The sequence below is a fragment of the Salvia hispanica genome, chromosome 2 (genome assembly GCF_029641045.1).
Source record: "Salvia hispanica isolate PSC_SH4W2 chromosome 2, Shi_PSC_v1, whole genome shotgun sequence".
In the NCBI taxonomy this organism is placed as follows: Eukaryota; Viridiplantae; Streptophyta; class Magnoliopsida; order Lamiales; family Lamiaceae; genus Salvia; species Salvia hispanica.
Genome location: NC_142693.1, coordinates 54,452,627 through 54,472,094, shown reverse-complemented (window position 1 = coordinate 54,472,094; position 19,468 = coordinate 54,452,627). Strand labels below are relative to the sequence as shown.

The following is a 19,468-nucleotide window of genomic DNA, read 5'->3' as shown; positions in this document are numbered from 1 at the left end:
TTTCAATTTTTTTTCATTAAAATATAGTGTTCATACACATGATATAATTGCATTTGCTAAAAATAACGAGCAAATTAAATTTATGTCATGCAAAAGGTACAATACGGAGCATCAACTTTTGAAGTGAATTAATTAGGTAAACACTATACCTAATTCATTTATAAAAAATAATTCTATGTCCATGCACCTCTCTCTACACACACACACACATCATCATCATCATCAATAACAATATCATTCTTTTGAATGTGTCATGTCCATGCACCTCTCTACACACACACACTCTATATATATATAAAGTATATAGTCAATTCCATTGAAAATCTTGATGACTTTCATTGTGTGAGTTTGTGCAGTGATCTGCCAGAAATGATAGGACTAAATATTATTATTCCTTGAGGTTCTAAGAATCTTCTAACAATCACATATATAATCAATGTGAAGGGTGGTAAAACACCCACTAGATTTCACCTCCATTTAGCAAAAAAATAACCCCACTGCCACCCCTAAAGCTCATTTCACTCAATTTTTAAGTAATCCCCATTTTTGGCAATAGACAGTTTCCAGATGAACTACAACTATAGACACTACTACAAAACTTAAACCCCAAATCATTCTTACTCCATCTTCTTTCTTTTTTCATTCCCCCCTCTCTCCTTTCAATTTCTCTCTTGTTCCTTTGCAATTTTCTTCATCTATGGAGAGATATTCCAAGTGGGCTTATGATCAAAGGCTGAGAGATGGAACCAATCTGAGCTTCGAGAGAGACCGGGCCCATGGCTTCTCGTGGCCTCAGAGGAACTATAGCTGCAGCTTTTGCAGCAAGGAGTTCAAATCTGCTCAAGCTCTTGGAGGCCACATGAATGTGCATAGGAGAGATAGGGCAAGAATGAGGCTTTCCCCAAACCCTAACCCTAACCCTAACCCTAATTTGTTTTCGTCGTCGTCTCCAATCCCCTCCACGGTTAAGTTCTTGCCTTGTGATGTGGAATTTGTCTCTGTGATCAACTCAGCATTTCCACCTCCTCTGCAAGAAGATGAGTTTGCAGCCATTGACCGTTCCTCGACGACGAAAACGACCCTTTGTAAAGAGGATCTTGGGAAATACAAGAATGGTGATGAGGCGATGCTTGATTTCACTAGCGTTGGAAGAAGAAATGATGTTATTAGATTGGATTTGAGCTTGGGTTTGATGCAAGATGCAAAGGAGGATCTAGATTCGGATTCTGAATTGGATTTAGAGCTTCGACTTGGTTATTCCTAGAGATGGAAACATCATCAAAAATGTAATGTGGTATGTCCAAATATGATTTTTCATTAATTTGGACTTTTAATTTTCTACCTCTTTTTTGCTTCCTCTTATAATTCCGATTATTTCCACGGATAAAAGGAAGTATATATGTATAATTTGGAACTATTTTCACTCTTTCAGTGAGGGAAAAGAAAACAAACAACATAAAAAAAATTGAATTGCATCACCTTAATTCTTTTCTTCTTGCTTATGTATGTATGTGTGTATGCATTTAATTTCATTTGTTTTATGTAAATGTAATGACATATATTTCTTTTATTTCTGTATAAATTTATTTTCTTTCCTAAATTTTATTTGTGCCAATTAATGTTTGACGATGATGCATCAAATATGGGAGAAAATAATCCCATTATAACTTAGGTATAAACTAATTAACTTCTACTTTCTATTAACCACACTGTCCCATTCATTTGAATTTTATTTAGCACATTCAGAAATTAAATAATTTCATCATTTTGTCTCCGTATATATGTAAGGCATGTCGTGTTACCAGATTTATCCAAAATGAGATGTATGGGCCTAACCCCTCCAAATTTCACAAATCAAAACACTCAATCCAGATTTAAAAAAAATATGCATTTTTTACAGTAGCAACTCATGATTCCGATTCCAAACTAAATTCTTTATTCAACAAAAGTTACATTAAATTCCTTTCAATAGAAAAGGAAATTTAAAAAATAGAGAATGTAAATGCATGAATTGGATGATTAATTTGAAAATGAGTAGAGTGATGGTAATGGCACTGTAGTTTGTACCAGGAATGGTGGAGAGAGTACAAGCAGAGCAGGGCAAGGTACAAACATAATAAAAGATGGAAGAGGATATTGCATTTTCCAACATCTGGTCTTGTGCATGTTCCCAACAAATGCTTGGGTGTCAGCAAGCAGCATCATCACCTTTCTCTTTTAAGAAACCAAACATTTTCTCCCTTCTCTAACCAAATTAACATCAATTCCTACCTATCACTTTCCCATGCCTGCAACCATACATTCCTCCCTTATTCATCAATTTCTAATCAACATATATGTTTCATTATCAAAACCATACTCCAGACCTCTGAAACAAAAATTACAAAGTAATTCCTAGATAATTGTGTCATATTTTTTAAAATATTTCAGAGTATGTATTTCAGTCATTTCATTTTCTAGTAAAAAAAATTATTTTTCTTTTATTTTATTCTCACCCTTTCTCTAACTTACAACACCAAAAAACCGCAATTTTAGTTTTCTTGGGCTTTTTAAAAAAATTCTTAGGGTTTTCTAGTCACTTATAAATAGCGATTCTCTTTTTTAAACGCAGCTATGATTAGTCACATATTCCTTTTTAGTCTGTACCACAAAAGATGTCGTATTTCCTTTTTGAAAAAAAATTCTCTCCACGTTAATATACAAACATATAAATTTCTTTCTCCACTTAACACAGAAAACAACATCTCCTAATAGTTTATGCGTGTCATCACCCAAGTGTGACATCTATTATGGGACAGAGGTTGTATGAATAAGTTTTTTTATTATCTCTCATACTTTATTCTTTTTCCACTTTAATCTTTAAATTATGTGTTTAAAAGAAACGACTCAACTATCTTGAAACGGAGAAAATAATGAATAAAAGAAAGTTCAAGGAGACCAACTCTAAAACAAATAACAACATATAGGAAAATTTAAATAGACCCTGAAAAGTATATAGTACTACATGTTTTGACCCAGTGACCTATGTATCGTGACAGGCCCCTCTGAATTTGAATTAACAAAAAACTATTGACATATTTGGATATATAATGAGTGCAGGTGTTGAGAAATATCATCTGTCGTGTATGTAAGAATCCCAATAGATATAAAAAGAAACAATATTCACGGCTATAATAAAGATTAGAAAGATAAAAACACCATATTGTATATGTGAAAATGTATTACTAAAGAGTTAAAAAAGAGGGAGAGAGAATGAAGGGTTCCACCACAGGTGAAAAATGATAGACAAAAGTGGTAGTACTTGAGGGGAAGATGTAAAAGGGAGAGGGGGGTCTGTTTTTAGTGACAAGCTCATCAGGTATGGAATAAAGAAGAGAGGTAGAGTTAGTTCAGTGTTGAGCAGTGGGTAGATGTCACCACCATTTACTCATTCTATCTTTGTCCTTTTCCATTCACTCATTTTGTACAACACTATTTTCACTCTTACACAAATTCATCATCCACAAAATAGCATCCTATTCCTCTACCTCCTCTTTGTCATGCTAGGGTGAATTTTGAACACCAAACTTATTCATTGGTAAAAATTCTAGCTAGGAGTAACAATCACATGTTCAATAATGTTTTGCAACTAATTATAGTACTACAATTTGGATAATGTATTTATATAAAGTTATATACTCCATTTGTCCCAACTAAGTTGAGTTGTATTCAGTTTTGGGATGTTCCAATTAGATTGGGTCAATTTTTTACAGAAACAAAATATTCAATCACTCTTAATTTATTTCATCACCTATTTTACTCTCTCTTTATCTTTCATAGTTTATTCCTGTTTCTTACTTTCAACGCAATTTTTTAACACTGGCGATTTATTTCATCACCTATTTTTTAAATGTAGCAGACTCGTGGATCTACCATGTCACTTGTCGACCATTCCGGTGGACCGCTTGGTTCGCTCTTGCAAACTCAACGAATTGCTCACTTTTCAACACTGGCGCTTTCGACTTCAAACTCGATATTTTCTCTTCTTAACCTCTTTTAAGCGATTTTTACAATCAAAACTCAATAAATTCGTTTAACAACCAATTTATAAGAATGTACACAAAATCATAGTACATAAATCTGAAACAAGCCAAGTGTAATCACTACTTCCCTATATACGTATGAAAATTAGTTATTATCAGTTTTGTAGACGTAGATCGATCTTGATTGAACCATGTAAATGTCAGTGTTCTTACATTGCTCAATATAAAAATCAATTATTATCAGTTTTCTGGACGTGGATAGATCTCGATTGAAACATGTAAAGTCATATTCATACATTGTTCCATTCTTTCGTCTTGACTCTTTTAACAATTTTTTAGCATATGAAGTACAAATATTGACCACACATGCTGACGAGGAATAAAAAAATTAAGAATAGGTGCTCTAATTAATTATCCATCAAAAATTGAATTAATAGATGAATATTGGAAAAGTAGCCAATGGAAACATGGGAAATAAAAAATTATCGTGTATGTATCTTTGAGATCTAAAGATTCAAGTTTTAGTTATATAGTACTCCCTCCTCCGTCCCACAAAATATGTCCCACTTGTGGGACGGCACAGGATTTTAGGAGGTTTTGTTTTGTGTGTTAAATGCAGAGAGAATATATAATTTTTATATTCATGTGAGAGTGAACTTTTTCCGAAAAGGGAAATGTGACATCTTTTGTGGGACAGACTAAAAAGGAAAGTGTGACATCTTTTGTGGGACGGAGGGAGTAGTTTTTTAGAAGGAAAAATTATAGTAGTAAGATAATAAGGTTCTCTTTTTAGAAAATAAATGAATAAATGTAACTTGCTTCTAATCATAATGTTATAAATTGACCCACTTTCCGATCAAATTGGGCCACTGTGTGTAGCCCACTAAAACCTCGAGGAAAGGTCTGGCCCACGCAGCTACGGTAATGTTTAATAAAATTCATAATAAATTGTAAGCTTAGCTAAATTTGGTATATATAAAAATAATAAAAAAGAATTCGATACATATATCATGAAAAAATATTTAACATGCATGAACAATAGTACTTACAACTTACAAGTAGTAAATAAAGTTATACTCCCTCTGTGTTAAAAAGTTTATCACATTTTATTTTTATTATAAAATTAATATATAAATATAAGATATACATTTCAATAATTTTTTAATCAAAATTTTTTGTTACATTTTTAAAAATCTGTGTCGAGTCCTATGCCGGGTCAAAATGTGACAAACTTTGCGGGGCAGATAGAGTAGATCCTGATTCCAAATATCGATATGATTGGAATGCATAGATCCAAATTTGAGTGATAATTATAACAGCAAAATATGGCAAATTATATTTGAAATTATTTTTTGATATACATAGCCATAGATATCAATCAATATTAAATTTAACTGGAAAAAAAAAACAAATATGTTTACATAACTATGGAGCAAAACATAACAAAAATACTAGAATATAATAAAACATTAAATAAATTTAAACCATTTAAAATTATTTTTACTATACTTCATCTATAAATTTACATTTCAATCCATATAAACTATTACTATATCATATCAATATTATATTATTAATAAAACGATATATATTAGTTAGCATGGGACGAAATTTTTAGGAAAAATTAAGATCAGTCATGTTGTTTTCTATCAATTGCAATCTTTTCTTCGTCCTAGCGAACGAGTAATGAGCCAACTGTGCCCCAACAAAATTACAAATGTAAATTATTAATAAGACCATGTCAACTTTCTCATATATAACAAATTTATTTACATAAGAAAGCACTAAATAATGTCCCATGTATCGACGCATATATTTTACCAAATAAAGTGGTTTTTGTCATTAAATGCATCACTAGTTGCTAACTTTCTCAAACACAATTTGTCTTCCCTCAACCAAGGAAACCTTGTTCGAGTACTACATAATTCAACCAGATGCTCACTTTGAGAGATACAATGAATTAGCGAATTTTGTACTTGTTTTGCTATCTTATGTTGGAATCTAAGCCCGACCAATGTTGGAATCTAAGTCTGATTAACACAGTTTGACTAGTTGTATATGTGACATAATATTTAAGTTTGTTGAATTAAATAATATAAAATTGATCTACGTTTTAAGTAGATAACTTTGATATATTCATTTTTTAAAATCAATTATTGGTGAATAAGAAATAATAGATTCAAGTTGATCACAATGATATAAAATTATGATATTTATTAATCACATTGAAAAAGAGTCTTCATTAAACTTTTATTAATTATAGTAATATGTACTAGTTAAAGTGCGCTAGAGATGGATTGTAAAGCACACACGCGCGCCGCCCACGTGCCTCGCCGAGGCCGGAGCCACGTGCGAGAGTTGTGGGCCTTGGATCTTAGCAATTGATATTTGGACTGTTCTTTGGGCCTGATTGTTGGAATTGGAGGCTTGGGCTTTATCCGAGCCCAACTTAATCTTTTTGGACCATTGAAAGCGATCAAATTAAATTTGTTCAATCTTGCATTGTACACGTAGCCCAACACAACATAGCAAATAAGCATGTATGGCATAACACTTAGTTATCCATGCATGCACATTGAAATGGCCGTTCAGGTAGGTTCCTTGAATGGACAGTAATGTGAGATGTGTTTAGATACATCCATCCAAGTTCATGCTTTGAGCGTGTCAACGCTAGAAGACTACCAGGGTTTATCTCGTCTTGCAAATAAATGACTCTGTTGGAATCATGACCGGTTAAAGGGTTTTGACCGAGTTGTTTATGTGACGGAACATTTAATTTGTGAAATTAAATGATATAAGATCAATCTATGTTCGGAGTAAATGACACATGGTATATTAATTTTCTCTAAATCGATTTATGGTTAATGAGACATAATGGATTAAAGTTGGTCACTGAAACAAGACTATAAAGGAGCTATAAGAAAAACCAAAAGATTAATTAATAGTAAGTGTTAATTATCACACATTGGTGAGAACCTCATAAAACATATACTCCCTCCAATCTACGGTAGTTGAGTCATTTCTTTTTCTGCACTCATTTTAGAAAAATGATAGTAAATAGTTAAATTGGAGAAAAAATAAAGTAGGAGAGAGAATAATATAAATAAGACCCTTATCTACCTTATTTTGTCACTTATTTTATTCTCTTCTCATTTTAACTACCGCAGAACGGAGGTAGTATTCAATAGACTAAATTATTAAATGTACAATAATTATAGTCAACTAAGAAGGCAATAAAGCCACACACGCGCGCCGCCGCCCCACCTCGCCTCACCGAGGCCGAGGTTGCAGTTGCGCGCCGCGTATCGTGTGTCTGGTGCCATGACCATGTGTTGTGTGTCCCATGTGACGTGGTCGTGCACCGTGTCCCACATGCCCGTTGTGCCGTGGGTCTTGGATTTGGATCTTGGCGATTGGTCTTTGGAATGTTCTTTGGGCTTGGCGCTTGGCTTTATCTGAGCCCAACCTTATTCTTTTAGACTACATCACTCATCCAAGTCAACGAGCCACATCGCAATATGACGCAGCGAAACAAATATAGCTGACACGTAATGATGTCCACATTGTGATCAAATCCAAGCGTGAGGCGTGTTCAAATACGTCCCATCCAAGATCAGCCTCCAACTCTCGTAACGGTTTGTAACTCCTGACGATTACATTCTCCTGCAGGTGGACTAGGCCTATAAATAGGCTAGTCATTCCATGCATTCGATTTAGTATGCGCGAGTCATTTCTTTTTACTTGCCAACGGCTTAGTAGGAGCATATCATCCGCTATCGTTTAACAATAAATACTTGCCAACGGCTTAGAGTCAGAATTGATCAAATTCAAATTCCATTACATCATTTTTTATGCGATTTACTACATAGTGGCGAATCGAATTTATATAGAAGGGTCGAGTTATTAAAAAAAGATATTTCGGAAAAAAACATCACGGCCCGATTTCTATTAAAATTTAATAATAATGCTAGATTGTTACAAACTCGTAAAGTTGGAATTGTTAGATTTTAGCAGTAACCCCTTTGCTATTCTATTCAAACTATACACCATAACCCAACACGATCTTGAATTACGCCTAATTAAAAACGCAACTCCACGAGCTATGCAAACTCTAAAATATTTGTACTGATCAGATACATATTTTATTAAAAAAAATAAAGTCTTAAGTAAAAATTAATAACACAAGTGTATATTTAATTTAATGCCAGGTTCATCAGCTTACGGCGTGATGTAGCCTATTTTTAATTTGGAGTTAATTAATTGATTTAACCTTGTGTAGTGGGTGAAAGGGGCTTTTCAGCAAACTGTTGCCATAATCTATCCGACAGCCATGATAAAATAAATTGGATTGATTTTGATGCATCTGAGATCATGACTTACTTGATCATATATGGACGATTCATAATCTATATATTTGATATGTTTCTTATTTTATTTTATTTAGCAAAAAAGGCCGCCGCTCACGACTGCAATAATTAATATACTCCTAGTCCTATGTACCTAGAAAAAAATATTTACACGATGATAATGATTATATATTAAAGTGATGATGGTGATTGTGATGATTATGAAGAGGATGAATACAGAGACTAAAACTGATCATGCAAATTATAATTGAGGTTATTTAAGTTAAGCTACAAATATTGAATCATAGTTCTTTTGTATTCATTTCAATTTTTTTTTTTCAAATCGATGATTATTTTGTAATATCATCACGTTCCTTTCAAAATATAATCAAGTTAATTTTGTAAGTACATAATTCAATAGGGAAGGGTTTCGATTAATTTTTTTTTAAAATGAGAACGTTGAAAACTGAAATCATATCAGTTTTACGATATATTACATGACAAAACATATCAATTATTAATATTGAGTCAAAAAATTATATAAAGTCAGAAATTCACGAATCAACATACTGATATTTTTAGTAAAGAACTGATATGTTTTGTGATGGCAGCTGATATCAATGTATTTGCCAATTAATATAGTTATGAGTTTTGACTAGAAGAAAAGTTCTATCATGCAGATCCATTTTCTAAATCGATATTTTTTATTTCTAGCATTAAAATGATCTTATTTTGATGATAAAACAACATTTTTCAAGAATAAATTTTGTCAAAATAAATTTGAAGTTTCAATTTTTTCACCAATTGAATGGGAAATCATTCAATGTTACAGATCAAAAGATGAAAGGTGTATACGAATATATATATTAGCTTGTGTGAGTATCACTCTTGTTTCATCCACACTAAGCATTTTATAGAGAGAGATATTATGCTATATGTTTTATATAAATATTACTATGAGCGCTATTTTTGTTTAGTTCACATTAGTATTTTATTTTACACATTTATTTAGATTATAATATTTTGAAAATTATTATTTTTGGAAGTATAGATATTAGAGAATCTTCACAAATGAGCTATGTAATCTATCGAATTAATAAATTTAATAATAATTTTTTAGACTATAAAATAATACTGATGCAGAGTAAATAGGAGTGATGCTCACAAATGATGCTAATATAAGATCTATAATTATCATATCAAATTTTCTTTCTCTAGCATATCAATTTTATGTTCGAACACAAAATCATGAAAGGTTACATATGTGCAAAACGTACATAGTGTTTATTTTAAGTGAAGTTTTATATGATCCCCTATTTTTACAAAAGGCAATATCACTACACTCCAATATCCTCTATCAAGTACCTAATTCTAAACAAAGGGGAAAATATTATTAAGAGCATACCACAACAAAAAAGAAGGTACGTACTAAATATGAAAACGGTGACAGTTAATTTAAATTGTTTATATATGCACCGTGATTATCGGTGTGACACGAACTTGGAAGATTGTATATCGACTTGAGAGATGGAAGAAAGCACACATATTATATACTATGTGACATTAATTTACAAGTTATACAACTTAAGAAAATGATCACAAATAAATAAAGTATATAGTAAGTGTGTTCGGTTGCCATAACTAATTAATTATCATATGATCATTCATCTAGGATTGACTTATGAGATTATTTTAATTAAAGGGCTGTGACAATTACTAATTATCACATCACATGATTGTCCATTTGAGATTACGTTGTGATATTTAATCTTGGGATATAATTGTACAAACTGAACAACCCCTGCTGTTTGATATAGTAATAGTTATAATTGTGAACTCAGCCTTTACAAAACGTTGGAATACTTAAACTAAAAGAGAAAGATTGGAATGAATAGAAAATATGAATGAATAGAAAATATGATTGATTAATGAATGTAGTAAATTAAGTAGATAGACGGCCGGCCTTATTATTCCCTTAAGAAAGAAGAGTCAAATGAAAACATTAGACCGTGTCCAACTTAAACCCTAATATTGTCTTATTCATTCAATCACCATTTTTTCCTCTCTTATTTTCTTCCTACACACACATAAATATATATCCATCTACCTCCGATCCATCCTCTTCTCTCCCCCTCTCTCTCTCTCTCTCGATCACGATCAATATCTATAGACGATTATGGATCGGGAAGAATCGACAAACTCAAGCGAAGAAGTGTTGTTAGATGAAGAAAGCAAGGAATTGGGCGTTGGGAGATCGTACGAGTGCGTGTTCTGCAAGAGGGGCTTCAACACTGCACAAGCCCTAGGTGGCCACATGAACATCCATAGAAAAGATAGACTCAGGAACAAACCTAATTCCACCAAACAGCCTCAAAGATTCTACCCATCATCCGCGAGCACTCCTCGTCCTTACTTCCCCACTGCTGATTTAAGTAATTCAACTTTGTACGAGAGGAACCAGCAGCCAGCGGCCGATTGGAGGATGAGGATGAGCTTGGACTTCACACCGGTCATCGATCATCGGGGCATGGAGCAGGACAAGGAGTTGGATTTGGAGCTTCGACTTGGCTATGATTCTTGATTTAGTATGTACTAGCTAGGAATCTTGATGAGCTTTCTAATAAAGGAATATTGTAATTTGGAGTCTCAAGATTTCTTCACATCTTCACTTTGTTGGTAAGATCCTAATGTTTTTTTTTTTTTTTTTTGATATTATATCTAATCCAATTGGGTATATAATTAGGGTTTTCGTATTACTTACTCTTTTATTTTTTAATACTACTATATATTTAGTAATTTTGTGTGTGTAGCTTGTCCTTGAAGCCGGCTACTGGCTTGGATCACTATTGATTATAATTGCTCTTATATTGATTTATTAGAAGGACTAGTTATAAATGAAACTAAAGCTCTCTAAATACTATTTCAAATTTTTTTGTGTGCGGAATGTTTTTCAATTTTAAGACATGTACTAATGCGCTATTTTTAACTTAATTTGGGTAAATAATCAACAATTTAGCACTATGATGAAGACCACAGTAATTAGCTTAGTTTCTTAATTATTAGTATCAAAGAGGTATAGGGTCTCTATTTCATCTGAACTTTTGGTCACGTTAATTTTCTTGAACATTTATAGGTAAACTTGATCGGATTTACTTTCTTTATCTTTCTTGGAACAAAGACAATAATGGTGCAATGTCTATGAAAAGTTAATTATGCAGATATATAATATATTTGAGGAAATGAATATTAGGGAGGCCATCGACGCATGGAGGCAATTCTACTGTCGTGAATGATATACACTTTTTTTTATTCTTAATTGTTTTTTTTTTTTTTTTTAATTTTTGCTTAACGATATGCCACATCTAGGATTTTTGTACGTAGTTATTTATTTCTTTTCTGAATTCTTTTTTCAAGTTAATAAACTACTATAAGTCTATACTTTTTCTAGTTGTTCTCAATATTCTCTCCATGTATTCATACGTCGAAATATGCATTAACAAAAGGCATAAATAACCAATTTAGGGCTTTTTTAGGCGTACACCATAATAATTTTGACCATGTTTTCACTTGAGAAAAAAATGTTGTTTGGCGCCTCGGTATGTGAACTCGTGGTTGGTGTCACGATTTTCCCTTCTCCCCCGGACAAATTCTTGATAATTTGAAGGAAGTCCGGAAGTGGGCAGGTTCGTGTCAACCTGAGGCTAGGTGGTAAGCTTTCCATGGCTTTCTTGATAGTGGGTTTTTGGTACCTTATGCTTGCCGTAGTTTTTCTTTTCTCTATTTGGGGAGGAGCTTGTTGCTCTTTGTCCTACTGGTTGACGTTGTTTTGTTTCTGTTTATACTCCACAGTTCGCCTCTCTTGGCTCGAGCATTTTGATTAATAAAAAAAAAAATCAGTGTAATATTTACCTCTTATGGTGTTGAATTGGGGTTTTGAATAATTACTAATTACAGTACTCCTGTAATTTTTTTTGAAAGCATTAATAATTTATCCAAGCTCAAGTATAAATAAGGATAATAATTTAATATGTATAACTAAGAATTTAGTAAATCCTTATACAGCCACATAGCCATAGGGCATAGGCCACAAAGTTCAGCACAAGAATATATACGAAAAATGTTTTTGTGAGAATTGAACCACCATTTTGACCGAAAGTTTGATCGATGGGATAATCGATAAGTATTGAATATTCACAATTTCAATTTTTAGTACTAACAAATACATATACTATAAAGTACTAAATCAATTTCAATTAGCACCAGTGGTCTAGTGGTAGAATAGTACCCTGCCACGGAACAGACCCGGGTTCGATTCCAGGCTGGTGCATTTTTTAGTGATTTTTTGTTTAATTTTACTTTTCATATTAAAATCCAAAGTTTACGTTTTCGATTTCTTAAATCTGAAAATAGTGTTATATTTATTGATCTTTGAAGTTGTAACAGTTAGTGGTTGTCGTTTTTGTGTTTGTAGGTTAGTGGAGATGGCAGAGTCGTTGGAGAAGTCCAGTCTTCTTCCATTTTTAATTTTATTCCATCTTTGGGGACATGAAAGTGACTCCATTTTCACATTAAATTATTTCAATCATAAAGCACATTGACAAACACATACTCCAAACGGCAAACAACCTCATTCTTCTAATCATAAGCAAACTTTACTTTCCTCTACAAATGCATCTTTTCATTTGTACATCTCTAAAGTATTTGAATCTTGCACAACTTTGCAAATTAAGGGAAATTAAGTTTTTGATATATGACATTAAAAATATTAACGATTTTGTTTGTCTCTTAGTTAGATGCATGAGATTTTTAACAAATAACGATTTCATCTCTCTTTTCGGTAATATTTTGGCTAAACAATAACCGATTCCTCGTCTGAAGTTGATGTGCATTGTCAGGGGTTTAAATGCCACACAGAAAAGGAACATAAAATCTCAAAACTTAAATTGAAGGATAACTTGGGATTATAACTAAATCTCATCTACCACCGTCTTTGAAAAATAGAAAATTACTATAAAATAATACGAGTTTTAATGTATAATTAGTAAACTAAGAGAGATTATAAAAAAAAAAAGTGATTTAAGTATTAGTATTAGTGAAAAATGAGTCTTACCAACACAAGACCGAAATCCAGATTCATATTCACATGATTTTGAAAAAGTTTTAAAATACAGCATCAGTTGTTTTTAAAGAACATCAGTTATATTCTACAGCTGGGCCTAAAGGTATTCCTTAATCCTAAGTAACACGAATAAGTAGCACAACCATGACGAATATGCACGTCATGGCAAAGATCAGCAGCCATGTAAAGCATGTCGTTTTCAGACTTTGCGAATAAACCTCCATTGCCCGAGTGTTTGCGTGCCCGGTGCTCGCCAAGCTCTGCTCAACCGCTTTCTCAGTTGAGTCGAGTACCTACACAGACAAGATCCCAGTAGTTAGATGTTGACTGTGTTCCTCTGTGTGTACTTGTATTTTACACTACTAACACGCCACATGTCTTAACATAGGACACGGCAATCAGCAGAAGAAATAAAAGTACTACTACAACACCATAATAATCGAAATGCAACACTGTCTCTAGTTTTAGAAGCAATTGCAAGTGAAATTTCATGATCAAATACTAGTATATTGAAAAGATTGATCACAGCTTGGTCTTAAAATAACACACTGATGAAGTTATGTGTAAACGAACATTATGTGGCCACAATCATGTAAATAAGGTGCATGATATTGGTCCCATGAACCAACTCCAATTTGTTAATGAACAATCAAAATATCACTCACCTTCTCAGTATTTTTTATGGACTGGCTCATCATAAGGCTACTCTCTTTGAGTTGTCGTGCCAAACCAACCATTTCATCTGTTAAATCTTCTTGTAGTTGTCTGTAGAGAAAAATACAAAATCATAAACATGGAGGTCGAAAGGTAAAAAAGATCATGTATTCAATTCAGACAGATGATAAAAAATCCTGATTATACCATCCATCTCAAGACATGATAACCAGGCTACCCTTTTGTATGAGATAAGTACCAATTTACACTTGTGTCAATAACACAGACCCAATGGTTTTTCTCTTGTAAGTACCAATTTACACTTGTGTCAATAACACAGACCCAATGGTTTTCTGTTGTTTTCTTTTTACTTAAGTAGGTTTAGGTTACATTATATTCTGCCAGAAAACTACATGTGATAAAGTGCTATTGGCTTTTAAGCAATGTAAATTATCAAATATAAGCTCATTCAAGTGAAAGATACATGCAGTACAATAATCATCAAGTGACTGGGTCAAGATGAGTTTCTTTTTCAAGTTATTCCCTTGGAAAAAAAACCTATCATCAACTAACTCAGAAATAGTAAAATTATGCTACCTGTGTTTCTCAATATGAGCATGTGCTGCAGCATCCAGTTTAACAGATTTCGCATTATTACTGTCTTCGATGCTACTGGGGGATCTATCTCCCGATGGGGGTCTGTATCAACTAAAAGTCAGTTTGAAAAAAATTAAGTAATAAAGTAATGTAATTAGACACTATGACCATCAGTTCACATACAAAAATCTCCTTCTCAGCCCTCTGGGAGACTGAATACTTTCTCCGTCGGATGTGGTAGGGGAGTCTCTGGCCTTGGTTTCAAAGGAAGGCTCCTGATTAACTTGAGTACTGGACTGGAATTTGTCAAGGAAAGGGATCATTTTAGAGATGAATCCTAATAGCTTGAAAAGTTGAAACTTAATTAGAGTGATCAGTCTACACATGGAGAAGACCTCTATTTCCTACCTTATTCAATGAGGCAATCATACAGCTTACATAAGCGGAAAAGATTAGTGCATTCTTAGCATTGTTGAAGCTAGAGAAAATAGCCCCAAAGAGGGCAGAATCACTAAGAAATAGAGCCAAATTCAAATCTCTGATTATTGCCATGTTTTTGTAAATGGCAATCAAACTTCAAATTACCATTTGTAAGAAATGAAGGACAAACTAAATAACTTGAAAGGGTCAGGAGAAACACGCAAATATATAACACACAAAAATGTTATTTTTTTGTCTTAGTGTGAGTTATCTTTGATCGGAACATTGTTGATATACAATAGCATTGATTTTATAGAATTAATTAATTCGAAATGCGATTGATTTAAGTATTTACTGTGTTCGTTTCATTGACTTATATAAAATGGTTAAAACCACAATGAAGAGGAGTGCACTATTTATTATCAATCCGGCCATCTTTGCACTTTAGATGCATCTTTACGGTAACTAAAAGTTCAAGAAACCATATGGAAAATGCTACACAGAACTATTAAGTGAACTTGTATTCAATAATAGCTCAAACCCACCTCAGCCACATCTAACTTAGCTGCTAAAGCTTCTATTTTCTCAGAATAGTCATTCAACTGAGCTTTTGATACCCTGGAAAAAAGTGGCACAATCAACTAGAAAACATGTAAGAGTTCCTGGATAGCATTTATAGATATTAATCAATTCAAGGTACAAAAGGAAAAGCAATACAAAGCTTACAAAAGAAATTGTCCGCAGAGTTAACAAGAAAGTGATTTTGAGAAAACCAACTTGATTTATCAAATCATGTATGAGCTCTTATAACAATGAGTACATTTATATGAAGGATTTAATTTTAAACTGTTAATACAACAGCGAATGGTTTGGATTTATTCAAATGATGGAAGCAAAATAATTAAAAATACAAATTTCGAAGTTGCTTGTGAGGCATGGGGAGGCAAATTAGAAATCAATAGTTTTGCCTTTTTGGGAACAAAAATATAAATTTTAGGTGTGAAAGGAAAAGCAAGAAGGTAGCACACAGAAGCATCAAACTTAAAATGTAATGTTTAGCAAACCACCTTATTAATGTTTAGCAGTCTACGACGAGAATGAACTTTAGATGTAGTCCAACAGTGAATGGGTTTTGTTCAACCTAACAGTCATAAATTAGTTGAAAGGTATGGCTTTGTTATGTCTAATAGAATTCAATCAATCGAGAGACCTTTATTCTCGAGTTGCTTGTGAGGCATGATGGGCTAAGTAAAAGAGACAGTTTCATGAAAGAACTCCACATATAACCTCCTTCGTAAGGCATAATATGACATTGTTATAACTCACAAGTAACCTATCAATCAAATAACCCCATTTGATTCCCACATAACAAACTATGAATGCTTATAAGTAAGCAGGTAGGGCATAATGGGAACATCACCACTAATGACGCTACATAGAAATGCTACATTGCAATTTCACTACGTTCTTCATCTTACTCATTTTTCTTCATATATGAAGAACCAAAAGAGTAATCAGAAAATGACCTTGTATCAAGTTCGCCAAATTGAAAGTCACATGCATGAATTAGACAAACCTTGGCAAACCTTCAGGAGTCCTCTCTTCAGCCAATTGCTCCAGTTGCTCTCTTAAAGTGCCCACATACTAAATATTATCATCACAAACAAAAGAATGTCCTTACTTTCCAATAAAAAACAAAAAAAAACTCAAAAAGAAATCCAAATCCAAATAACAACACAAGATGGTCAAAAGTAGCCTGAAGAATCAAAAAACATGTCTTCACTAAATTGTCCCCAAATTAATAAACAAAAATATCAACTATGCTTGACTAAAAATGATGAACATAATGTAAAAATGTATGATCAGAGAATTATGAAGACCAAGTGCATACATGTACAAGCTTTCCCTGATTCTGTTGTTGTGGTGCTGCTGCAAGTAATCTTCTCAAATTCACTTCAGTTTTGCTGAAGCCCATCCCAGAGTCCAAAGCATGTATAGTTAAAAGGCCAACTGAGATAAACAGCAGGATAATAGATGATTACAAAAAGGTTATTACTAACTTCAGTAAGTAGATACAGAATTATTATGGTAAATGGACATCCACCACAGATTGGTCATTAACTTTAACATCAAGTCATCAGTTCACGCATGCACTGGTAAAATCGAACCAGGGACAGAATACGTAATGATGTAAACATCAAATTCCACTAATTCAGATTTTGTTTATACATGATTTACTCAAGTCCAGTGTTAATACACATGGATAAGAAAATTCACCACAAGCAATGCACTTCAGAATTCCATAAATAAGTTTTAAGTAATCAAATGATATCCAAGAGTATAAATTCGATTTTAATCAGGAATTTATTTTTTTAAAAAGTAAATAGCATCGAGCAAAATCAACTGCGGGTTGGGTACCCTACCACAAAAAAAAAATTGCCGACTAATTTTACCAGAAAAAAACACACTAATAAACTAATCTGCATACACATTCAATATCCTCTGTAGCCAAGAGATGGATTGACTAATTTCAAGAGAGATTGATGGATCAGAAAATCAATCATTAAATATAGTGCGTACTTAGGAGACTGAAGAAGGCGTTTGCGATTGTAGATTGTGGAGTGTCATCGCGATCGAACAAGGAAACGAATCTTACGGTTCCCGCGAATCCGGCAACGGATGCGAGGCCGATTGCTTAACCGTTACGATCTAAGACGGTTCGCAATCTAAAGGTCCATTTCAAAATTCTGATATTATTTGTGCTCAATCTATCACCACAAAATTAATCGATTGATGCAATCCTAATTAGAGACTTACATACTGTATAGGCGGACTGCGGCGACGGCGGCAGAGAGTCGGCGGTGGAGCAGAGCGAGAGAAATTCGAGAGAGAAGCGAAAAAGAAAGTGGTTTTCTGAGACTAAAAATCTGATAATGATTCTAGGCAAAAATTAAAAAAGAGAATAAAAATTATTCGACATCATTAATTAGTAAAATATTGAAAAGTTGGTTTCTTAAAAAAAATTAAGTTTTAAAATTCTAAGTATAATCTAATTAATTAAGATATTTAATATGAATTTAATTAATAGTTTATTTTATATTATTAATAAAATATTTTAAAAAATTATTAATTACTATATAATTTATTGACATGAATTTATTTAAAATTTTACATATTTTTAATGTTAAAACAATAACAATAATGGTTTATATATAATATTTGTACATATATGAAAGGAGAATTTTCAGATAATAACAAAAACGTCATTTGAATATTTTATTAAAGTTATAAATTAAAAAGGTTTTTGTTGTTCTTATAATAATTGAGGAAAGAGGAAGTGGGAAAGTCTTACAAAATAAATTAATACACGTCTATGTATTTGAGATGTTGTGAAAATAAAAAGATTGTTTTTATTCTTGTGATTAATGGGAGAAGTGAAAATATTTTAGAAGATGAGGAAGTGAGAGGTTTTGGAAGAACTATAAGTATTAGATTGTTGCTTTATTTTCAAGTGGCGATTCACTATTTCTATGAATTTATTCATTTTACAAGTTAGATTATATAATTATTGCTTAGATAGTTTCTCTCTGTTCAACAAGGTTTATAAACGATTTAAATGGTAGTATAAAAATGATAGGAATTCTTAGTGACACTCCTATACAAATAGTTTCAAATGAGTGGATGCCTCATTTGCACTCACAGCGGTGTTTTTACGGACGGACGTCGTTCGTGCCAACGGCACGGCACGCAGCTGTCCGCCACTACGCTCTCGCCGCTGGTACGGCGCTGCTCAATGCATCGAACACGTCCGTGCTGCTGAGCAGGCTGACGTGGCGGCACGCGATTGGCCAACGGCATAGCCGTTGGCAATTTCTTTTTCTTTTTTTTTAAAGAATTCGAATTTAAATTAAAAAAAATATTTTCCTACTTCTAAATAAAATATATATATTTTTTACCCACTTTTAATTTATTTTTCAATTTTTTTTCCCCAAACTTCACATTTTCATCTATAAATACCCCAACTTCCACAAAAAAAAATTTCCCACCACACTACACAATTCTCATCTAAATTCTCTCATCAATTCTCAATCTTTCACTCTTACAAAAAAAATGTCCGGCTCCGGCGATCACCCCTTCCATTCCCGCGGTTGGAACCACGAATGGTTCGGCTCACAACCATTCCTTAGTCCGGAAACGCAATTCTCGGCCCCTCCTCAAACCCAAGGTTCTCAAGTGCTGGGTAGCTACCGGCCTTACCCGGTGGACGACCAAGATGCCCCCGATGGGCGAAACGGGTGGGCACCCGAACC

The 19,468-nt window shown here is 33.1% G+C and overlaps 3 protein-coding genes across 5 annotated transcripts; 2 read left to right on the top strand and 1 right to left on the bottom strand.

The window, feature by feature from the left end:
- The first annotated feature begins 663 nt into the window (after positions 1–663).
- On the top strand, positions 664–1,416 carry LOC125197553 (transcriptional regulator SUPERMAN-like). The gene has a single exon (XM_048096323.2). It carries the CDS (start codon positions 698–700, stop codon positions 1,262–1,264), a length of 567 nt encoding a protein of 188 aa, XP_047952280.1. The 5' UTR covers positions 664–697; the 3' UTR covers positions 1,265–1,416.
- Positions 1,417–10,417: 9,001 nt separating this feature from the next.
- On the top strand, positions 10,418–11,036 carry LOC125221450 (uncharacterized). The gene has a single exon (XM_048123600.2). It carries the CDS (start codon positions 10,545–10,547, stop codon positions 10,947–10,949), a length of 405 nt encoding a protein of 134 aa, XP_047979557.1. The 5' UTR covers positions 10,418–10,544; the 3' UTR covers positions 10,950–11,036.
- Positions 11,037–13,424: 2,388 nt separating this feature from the next.
- On the bottom strand, positions 13,425–18,098 carry LOC125202793 (uncharacterized). 3 transcript variants are annotated; one of them, XM_048101264.2, is made up of 9 exons: positions 17,976–18,098; positions 17,739–17,884; positions 17,050–17,168; positions 16,735–16,802; positions 15,704–15,776; positions 14,922–15,034; positions 14,739–14,840; positions 14,153–14,252; positions 13,425–13,780 (listed from the first exon to the last, which is right to left on the bottom strand). In XM_048101264.2, exons 3-9 carry the CDS (start codon positions 17,131–17,133, stop codon positions 13,604–13,606), a joined length of 717 nt encoding a protein of 238 aa, XP_047957221.1. In that variant the 5' UTR covers positions 17,134–17,168; positions 17,739–17,884; positions 17,976–18,098; the 3' UTR covers positions 13,425–13,603. The 3 variants fall into 3 exon arrangements, with proteins under 3 accessions (XP_047957221.1, XP_047957220.1, XP_047957222.1); XM_048101263.2 differs by lacking the exon at positions 17,739–17,884 and having other exon boundaries at positions 17,976–18,087; XM_048101265.2 differs by lacking the exon at positions 17,739–17,884 and having other exon boundaries at positions 17,980–18,072.
- Between the last annotated feature and the right edge of the window lie 1,370 nt (positions 18,099–19,468).

Excerpts from the sequence above, each read along its gene's own strand:
- LOC125221450 (XM_048123600.2), top strand. The coding sequence starts at position 10,545 with ATGGATCGGGAAGAATCGACAAACTCAAGCGAAGAAGTGTTGTTAGAT.
- LOC125202793 (XM_048101264.2), bottom strand. The coding sequence starts at position 17,133 with ATGGGCTTCAGCAAAACTGAAGTGAATTTGAGAAGATTACTTGCAGCA. Across the intron at positions 16,803-17,049 it reads ATCAGGGAAAGCTTGTACAT|TATGTGGGCACTTTAAGAGA; the intron begins GTATGCACTTGG and ends GATAATATTTAG. Across the intron at positions 15,777-16,734 it reads ACTCCTGAAGGTTTGCCAAG|GGTATCAAAAGCTCAGTTGA; the intron begins GTTTGTCTAATT and ends ACTTTTTTCCAG.
- LOC125197553 (XM_048096323.2), top strand. The coding sequence starts at position 698 with ATGGAGAGATATTCCAAGTGGGCTTATGATCAAAGGCTGAGAGATGGA.